This window comes from Orcinus orca, chromosome 8 (assembly GCF_937001465.1).
Source record: "Orcinus orca chromosome 8, mOrcOrc1.1, whole genome shotgun sequence".
NCBI classification, from domain to species: Eukaryota; Metazoa; Chordata; class Mammalia; order Artiodactyla; family Delphinidae; genus Orcinus; species Orcinus orca.
The window spans coordinates 30,524,774-30,534,099 of record NC_064566.1 but is presented as its reverse complement, the minus strand read 5'-3'; the positions used below and the strand labels follow the sequence as shown (position 1 = coordinate 30,534,099).

Genomic DNA, 9,326 nt, shown 5'->3' with positions numbered 1-9,326 from the left:
AACATAGCTTCCATTCAGCTTTTTAATGCCCCATTCTTAAGTATGAACAGACAGAAATTCACATTGTGAACATAAATGTCAGACGGGGATTAACAAACATTTGAGAACTGAAAAAGAGAAAATGAAGGGGGAGAAAAGGCACCCGGAAGAAACAGAGCCAGTTAAGTACGAAGAAAAAAAATGGCAATTGATGTACTTAGAGATGAGAAAAGATATTACAACAAAAAAAGTACAGGATGTTATGAAAAAGGGAATAAACAGAAAAAACAAAGAGTGCTTGGGATTTAAAATAAGATAGCCATAAAAAATTATTCAAAAATTAGAAGATAACATCAAAGAAACCTCACAAAAAGTAGTCCCTCTTACCAGGGAAAAGAAAAAAGAAAGGTAAGATTAGAGGGGAAAAAACACTTTAAAAAATAATTAGAGAATTGATTCAGGAAGACAATAATTGCCTAAACAAATCGCAGAAGAAGACAACAGAGAATTCTGTGGGGAGGAAATTATCAAAGAAGTAATACAAGTAAATATCCCCCTGGAAGCAGGACTGTGAGGTAGCGAGAAGTGAGGCAAAGCTTTTATTACTTTTTTATTTTTACACTGTGTGCATTTACTACCATGACAAACAATTTATAAGAAAACAAACAGAAAAACCCCTCAGTTTCTTACCCCCAAATCTGTCCTTTTCTGTATTCCCTTTCTCTGCTAATGTTATCATCACCAGTCAGCTCTAAAACAAGTTCTACTCTGGACAGATTTTTCACACATCTCTTCTCTATCTCTACTGTCCTCACCTGATCCTGTCACCTCTCCCTGGAATAGTTCCACAATATCATTACTGCTAGCTCTGTTTTTGGCCTCTACCTCCCTGCACTGCCCCCATCCTGCTATTGAAATGCTTTCTTTCGGCTACACGGCATGTGGGATCTTAGTTCCCTGACCAGGGATTGAACCCACACCCCTTACATTGGAAGTGTGGAGACTTAACCACTGGACCACCAGGGAAGTCCCCCCGCTTTTTGTTTTGAAATACTTTTAAAAGTTTTTCTTGCCTGCAATGGACTGCTGACAATGCTCTTCTTTTGCAGTCCCCTACCTCTGGGATACATAAACCTTGAGGCTTAGAGTTGGTAGGTAGGTACTGTCCCTACCTACCTTATTCACCAAGGCCACTCCTAAACCTCCCTACCTTCTTCAAAACTCCAAGTTCTTCTGAAGAATATTTCATCTGACCATACTAGCCAATATTGCTCTTTTTGACTGTTACCTGGCTAATAAGTTACATTGGTTCACTGAAATTCTAGCACCTGGCTCACCAACTTTCTTTCTACCACTACTTCTATCATAATCCTTGACAATTTCAACATCCATATTTAAAAAAAAAAATCCTTCCAGTACTCTGGCCTCTTACTTTTTAAATTTCCTCAACTTCATTGATATACTCCATTTGGGTCACCACTGCTGTGGTCATACTCTGGATCTTGCTGTCACCACCTTCTAACTACAAGCTCCTTCCTCTCCAGTTTCCCTCAAGCATCCCTGACCCAACATTCTCCAATAGCACTGGAAACGCTCATCAACTGAAAATTCTTCCTCACCACCCATCACTCAGCCCTTGTTAAATACCATGTTTTCAGTGCTATGATCACCCCCTTGAAATCATTTTGCTCCTTTCTCTCTCCATCCTACTTGCCCTGCTTGTCCAACCCTAATTAAGCCTTACTCTGCTCCTAAACCCAAGTAGCTAAACTTTCCTCCAGAAATGGAGAAAAACATGACAGAATCCTGCTAATTGGTCCCTTTTTGGACCAAAATTATCAAACGGCAAATAACATTGCCCATCGGTCAGTCCCACTGATTTCCCTGGTAAATTTGTCCTCCGCTCTCCAAAATGCTCACTTCTCTGTAACCTTTTCCCCTTCCTACTTGCAACAACACATGCCATCCCTTGGCTGACAGCCTTGCCTCCCTTTCAGGCCTCATTGAAAAACCAGAAGCTATCAGACAAGAACTGCCCGTATCCTCCTCCTACCATCAATGCTATTAACTCAAGCTACACCTGAGCCTATGTACTATGCATTCTCTCCTGAAAAAATGGAAGAAATTTCCTTGTTCCCACATAAGCCATCATTTTTTTTTTTTTTTGCTATTTAAGAACTGCACTGCTAAAACCGTCCTTGATCTCTCCTAAATCTTCAAGTACCCTCCTTCACCTAGATCATCAACATCAGCAGGGACACCTGTTTATTATCACCTATTGTAAGCAAAACAAACAGAAAATGTCCTTGACCTATGCCCTCTTCCAGCTCCCACCTCACTTATCTTCTCGTCACTCTAAAACTTCTCCCAAGAGTTGTCTTCAGATATGGTCTCCACTTTGTTACCTCCCATTCTCTCAACTTACTTTGCACTTTCATACTAGTTTTTCATATCATATATATATATATATTACACAGGAGGGACATAGAACATGGTTGTTAAGCTTGGACTTTGAACTTAGTTCTTATCCCTATTCTGTGACTCACTTTTTTGTATAAAAGCAGCTAGCTTCTCAGTGCCTCAGTTTCAACTATAAGATGGGGATAATAAAAGTATCTCATAGGGTTGTTGTGAGGCTAAATGAGTTAGCACATATAAAAGCACACAGAATACTGCCAGGCATATAGAAAGTATTCAATACGTGTTTGCTATTTTACCATATGCAACAAGGAAGGCTCTTTCCTGCTTTTCCTCGTCTGTCAGGTAGCACTGGACAGACTGCACAATTTCCTGCTTCTAACACTTTTCTACTCATGGCTTCTGTGACATCATACTCTACTGGGTCTCCTTCTACTTCATGGCTGCTCCTTCTCAGCATCCTTGCTAGCTGCTCAATTTCTAAATATCTGAATACTCAGCCTTCTTTTTACTATCTAAACTCTTCCTAGGTAACCTGATCCAGTCCCGTGCTTTTAAATACCACCTACATACTGATGTTGCTTAAATTTGTATCTCCAATCCTGGCTCTCCCCTGAGCATCAGACAAGTATCTAACTGCCATTTCTACCAGGATATTAAGTTGTACCACAAATCTAACAGACCTAGAACAGAATTCTGAAGGACTCCCCTCTTTCCATTCTCAGCCTATACATCTGCTCCTATCACTTTCTAATTCTGTGATAGTTATCATCATTCACCCAGTGGATCAGGCCTAAAAACTAGAAGTCATATCTGATTTTTCCTCCTTCCCTCAACCAGACACCCAAATGTTAGCAGTCCTGTTTGCCTCACCTCCAAAATACATCCCAAATCCACCTCTATTTCTTATCATGTTGCTGCTGCCACGTTAATACAGACTATCACAATTTCTTTCCTGGACACTGCAAATCCTCCCAATGAGTCTCCCTGCTTTGATTCTTGGTCCCCAGCAAGCCAGTTTCCTCACACAGCCAGAGTAATCTCAAAGTATAAAACAGATCACATCAATTCCCTGCTTAAAAACTTTCAAGGGCTTCCCAATACAATTATGATAAAATCTGAACTACTGAACTCAGGATTATATATGATCTGGCACTGCCTGACTCTCCAACCTTCACTCCTACTATTTTCCCCATTGCTTTCTCCACTCCAGCCACACCAACCTTTCTTCAAACACATCAGATTCATTTCTGCATTGGGGCCTGTGCACTGGCTGTTTCCTCTGACTGGATATCTCTTTCTGCAGATTTTAGCAAGGCAAGGCTAGCTCAGCAGCATGTTACCACTTCAGAGATGCCCATCCACCTAAAAGAGTGCACCCACTCCTCCACCCAGTCACTATTTATCCCAATAGTGCCCTGTTTTATTTTCTTTATAGCACCTAGAGCCACATAAATTATTTGTTTATATGTTTAGTATCTGTTTCCTATCACTGTCATGTAAGATCCCATGTGGGCAGCAGGGACCCTCTCTTATTCACAGATGAATCTCCAGCATCTAGAATACTCATTCGCACATAGTAGATATTCAGTAAACATTGATTCAACTTGAAGAAAATGAAGACAACAGTATTCACTTTTTGCCCTTAGCACAGGGGTAAATGAAGATCCACTCCAAGTACTGACAAGTTAATTTTGATATATCACCAGTCAAGACTGGTATGTTAAACAAAGTCAGTTATTATGTAAATCAATTATCACTAAAGAAAGAATATTGGTACATCTTATCAGAATTATCATCATACAAAAAAGAAACAAACTTGCATTTTTTGGTACTTCCATGTATTATTTTACATCCCCACAATAAGTTTCTAAATTAGATAAGGTATTGAACATTGAAAAAAATGAGGCACCTTCCAGATAAGCAGATGTAAAACTAGGTCTATAATACCTGTGTTCTTTCTTTCAGATCATGAATTTGTTGACATTATAGGTTGCCTAGATATTTTAGAGCAGTTCCAATCAAGTAGCAGTAGAGTCAAAAAGATATTTTAAAAACCTCAATAGAAATTTCAAACAGTTAATATAGTTTACAATGCCTAGAATACCAAGTATCTTGACTTTAAGAAAAATTGATTCAGGTTAAAAACACTAATCTCCTAGTAACAGGTGTATTGATTGGTTTGAAGAAGTCTTTGATGAACAAAAATGGAATTTTAGTAATAAATGTTTGGTGGTCAAAATCTTTTAAAAAATGCACCATTGGGGTAGTAAAACAGGGTATCACAGGCCCACAGGATCAAGTCCAAATTCTGTAGTATACAGAACCTTTTTACTCCGACCCCTGCTTCTCTCCCAGCTACTTCTCACCACATGTTCATGATGGTTAAGGTCAGCCTCATAACCATCTAGAAAATTCCTGCTTATCTTTCACCAACTCAAATGTCACCTCCTCTTTGTAACCTTTCTTAATTCCTTCTCAGGCTGAGCTATCTCTTATCTATGTTCTCAGATGAACTCTGAGCATGATTTTAAGTATAATGTATTACAGCATTTATTCTATGTTTTCCTGGCTAGGCTGTAAATGTTTACTGAATTAAAGAAATATATCATTCAAATTCCTAAATCAATATGCAAAACATTTCTCACAGAGCAAATGTTCAACTAACATTGGTCAAACTAATTAATTACTGATTGAATGAAAAGTTTTATTAGGATTATGGTTACAGCTAAAAGTTGCCTAAATGACTTAACCTGTGTAAAACTGAAGATTTTTTAGATATAACAACTATATCTAAAACGCCCAGGAACACAAGCCTATATATGCTGTTTTTTACACACAAGTTTATTGCTACCCTGGCAAATTCTACATTCTCTCACATAGGAGAATCTGCTCGTGTAGAATGATCACCTGTTAAGTTTCACTGCATCTAACAGGTTCCAAGAAGGATGGTCAGGCCACAAAATCTCACCAATATTTTGACCCAACAAACTCTGACTCCTCCCAAACTGTTCTCTGCTTAGAAGTGAAAAAATAAAATAAAACCAAATGAAGATGCCTGAATTGAGTGCTCAGTCCTTATGGGGCTCACAGACCCCCATGAGCAGGAAAAAAAAAAAAAAAGAATTTTTCTAGATTTCTGACAATATGAATATTCTTCAAAGATCCCATTGCTGTTTCCTGCAGTTGATCAACACCATTGCAGGTTAATCACTAGAAACTTGACAACTGACTAACCTAGCAGAAACATGAAATACAGTCTAAATAGGAATCACTTTTAAATGAATTCACTGAACTTTATATTGCCCCAACAGATTTTCATTTCTTGATAGCCCACTAAGAAAAGATACAGACTTTTAAAACTTAATAAAAAGCGTTGAGTGCTACTTTAGTAATCCGTTGATATACTATCCTTAACGTGTATTTATTAAGATTTTTGATTTCACTTCAGTAAAATATCACTCAACATTTAACATTAAAAAATAATGCATTGATATTTCTAATTTTAAAATTAACAACGTAACTAATTATAACTATTTGTACAAAGTATAGCAAAGTATAGCAAAATATTAGTGTCTCAAGATTACTACATACCAATCTAAGATTGAGTCCAAAACAGTGTTTTTAAATTTTCCTTTCAAAACCCAAACTTCATTTCTCTGTTACCAAACATGACTTCAGTTAGCGATTTACAAATATTTACACAGGGAAAAATATACCAAAAGCCATCAACAAAGACTGTTTTTGATTACTCTGGGATTCTAACCCATTTAGATTCTTCTAAGAATTATCTTGAGCATGCAGTTTAGAAATGCTTGTTTGAACAACTTAATCTTACATTGTTCATAAACATAAACACACAACATATAGGTATGAAAGAACACATGAAAAATTGTTGCTTTTACTGGTATTAGAGGGTAGTTTTAATACAAGCTAAATACAAACACAATTGTTAGATTCAGTCACGTATCCTGCAAAACAATATGCCAAGATCAACCTTGAAGCATTTATAAAAATGAAAATGTATAAAATATCTTGCTCAATTAACTCTAAGGACTCTGTATACAAATGCAAGAATTTGAACTTATCAATAATACATCAAATGTTGAGCAACTAATTGAGCAGTAAAATAACAATTTCTGATTTTAAAATTAAATAGCTCCAGGTAAAAGCATGTAATTTCCCACATCTACTATCTTTGTATTCTGCACAGAGTTCCAAGGCAAAGACTGCTTCTGGATTTATGCATTACCAGAGAGGATGACCTGTTTGGCTGGCTTATCACAGGCCTTTTAGTCTTCTTTCCTGATAGATCCTTTGCTCCTTTGGGAGGAGGCACAGGAGCTGGTTTCCATGGAATTGGGTTATAAAAGGCTGGCTCTGGATAAGAATTTCCACTGTAAAAACCTAAAATTATGAAAAAATCAGAACAAAACAAGAAGAAAACTTTTTGAGATCAAAGAAACTACATATTTTAAAATTCACAGAAAAATGTTAAAAGGGCAAAAATATTATTGATAAACCAATTTGACTCATTTAAAACTTGAACTCTCAAATATTTTCAAACACAGTAAGTACTGAAGTAAAAATTAAAATATAAATCTAAGCATTCAAAGAACATTAATGTTCACATCTATATATATAGAAACTCATAAAAGTTCTCCTAAGAAATTAATTTTAGAACCCTTAAAAAGAACAAAATCTTCATTTTAACTCAGTCTGGGAAACCGCTGATTGTGTACATGTTTCCCCTAGTTGGACACTAAAGTTTGCAGAAAAAATGTATGTTGCATATGTAGCTAAAGTGAATCAAGATTCTTGTTTAGAACCACTTAAATTCTAAATCACTGTCAATCAGATTTCATAATATCACTGTAATTTTGATAATTAAGAGCAGTAGAGCATTTGCAAAGATATTAGAATAAAACTTATTTAAATGCAAAAAATAAAATAATCCATTATTTCACCAATTAACTTCTAGTCAATATGTATATTCCACCTAAGTTTTAACTTTACTATCCAATCATTTGGTTAAAACCACTGCTTATTACTCTTATTTCAAATAAGAGAACAAAAAAACAGAGCAGACCCTGCTCGGTAGCTGTAATGGATGACCTCTGTGACATGCAGGAGAGGCCTAAATCCTGACAGCAGGAATGTGTCATTCAGACATTGGCAACCCACTTTGACTGCATAGATATGTCAACACACACTTCACCACGATGGTCAAAACAAAGTCTGGAATATGTCCTATTGTGTGAACAAAACAGAATGGGAGTATTTTTAATAATAAATCACTTAAACAAGTGAAGGCAGCTGTCAGCAAGGCATGAGCTTCCAACATGAAGTACAAAGAAAAACATGCATTGCCATTTATAATCAGACCAAGCCTAAAGGCCAACCAGGTCTGTGTCTGGTTCATGTGCTGTCTAGTATTCCACCCTGCAAAAAGAATGTGCCAAAGACACTGGAAGCTCTGCCTCAGAGAGGGTTAGAAAAGGGGAAGAAAATGACCCCTTCAATATATCCTGATTAAGGCTTTAAAATCCAAGGAATGTAAGAAAATTTTACTTGTTTCTTAACCTTAGAAATCATTACTTTGCAGTTTTACCACTATTGCCTTTAAAATGTATCTGGTTTTAGAGAATGACAACAAATTTGTAGTATCTCCACAGGAATACAGTATGTTATAATCTTCCAGAAAATAGTAATTTGAAAGAAAAAAGATTTTTACACATTTCTATTTCTGTCAAAAGGAAACATAATATATAATATTCACTCCTGCAAGCCATATTTATGTAACCCACATAACATAAAAACCAACCTGTGAGTTTTCCATTGGCATAACCATAGCTCTTTGCAGCTGGACGAGGTTTATTTTTTGCATTTTCCAACCATTCCTTAAACTTTTTTTCTGCTATTTCCTTTTTTTCCTGTAATTCAGCCTGCCGTTGTTTTTCTTTTTCCTTAAAATGACAAGACCAAAGAATCTCCAGGGATATTCTGTAACTAAAAATTCTATTCAAATTCTACTGACTCTTTTCCCCAGTAGCTCCCCATCCCAATGGCTTTCTGATCAGAAATACTGAATCATAATTCTATAGAGAGCAAAATTTAACATGATCAGGGATGTGATATGAAGGTGGCTGCCTCTAAACAATGACATTAAACCTAAGAAGAAAAAAGCAATTTGCTGTTTTAAAATAGAATAGTAATTTATAATAATGTAATAAAACTTTCCATAAAAGTGCATTGAATAATATTTAAAAGCATAAACAACAATAAAAAGTTTGAACCTGACTGCAGAAATATCGATAGGCTTATTAATACTTCTCAACCTAAGAAAACCACAAATGCATATTCATTTCTGAAGCTTAATTATAGTATAACAAGTAGGGGTAGCTACATGTATTTATATTATGATAAGATAGTGCCAATTTTCTATCAGAAACTCTTTATACAATATAGCTGGCATATGTAAACACGAAAGTCATGTATTCTAACTGATCACTTTAGTGAAAATACCTTTTCTTTCTTCTTCTTCTCACATTCTTCAGCATTTTTTTTCTTTAACCATTCTTCATATTTTTCTTTTGCTTTTTCTTGTAAATGTTCTTTCTCCAGCTCCTTTGCTGCTTTTTCCTCCTTTTCTTTATTAATTTTTTGTTCCCTTTCTTTTCTTTTCTTAAATAAAAATGAAGGAATTTTAATTGGAGTATCTGTAATCATCCTCATACAAGGGAGAAGTGTTATATGCAGCAATTCTCTAAACTTCAGTTATTTCTTAAAATAGGTGGTAAAATAGTGGTTGACACAGTGTGGCTTATGAAAATATATAACATACCTGCACTTACCTGATCAATTTTAGTCTACCAGCTTGAGTATACGTTTCATGATGGCCATAACAAAGGTCTTGCTTGACAAAGTAC

General features: G+C 35.8%; 1 protein-coding gene across 1 annotated transcript in view; it reads right to left on the bottom strand.

The window, feature by feature from the left end:
• Window positions 1-565: 565 nt before the first annotated feature.
• CCDC34 (coiled-coil domain containing 34) overlaps window positions 566-9,326 on the bottom strand; it is a 54,743-nt gene continuing 45,982 nt past the window's right edge. Inside the window, exons 4-6 of the mRNA XM_004263936.4 lie at window positions 8,923-9,081; window positions 8,222-8,363; window positions 566-6,804 (exon numbers count right to left, since the gene is read on the bottom strand). Of these exons, the coding sequence (XP_004263984.2) occupies window positions 6,590-6,804; window positions 8,222-8,363; window positions 8,923-9,081 (516 nt within the window). The 3' untranslated portion in view covers window positions 566-6,589. The remainder of the gene's footprint in view (window positions 6,805-8,221; window positions 8,364-8,922; window positions 9,082-9,326) is intronic.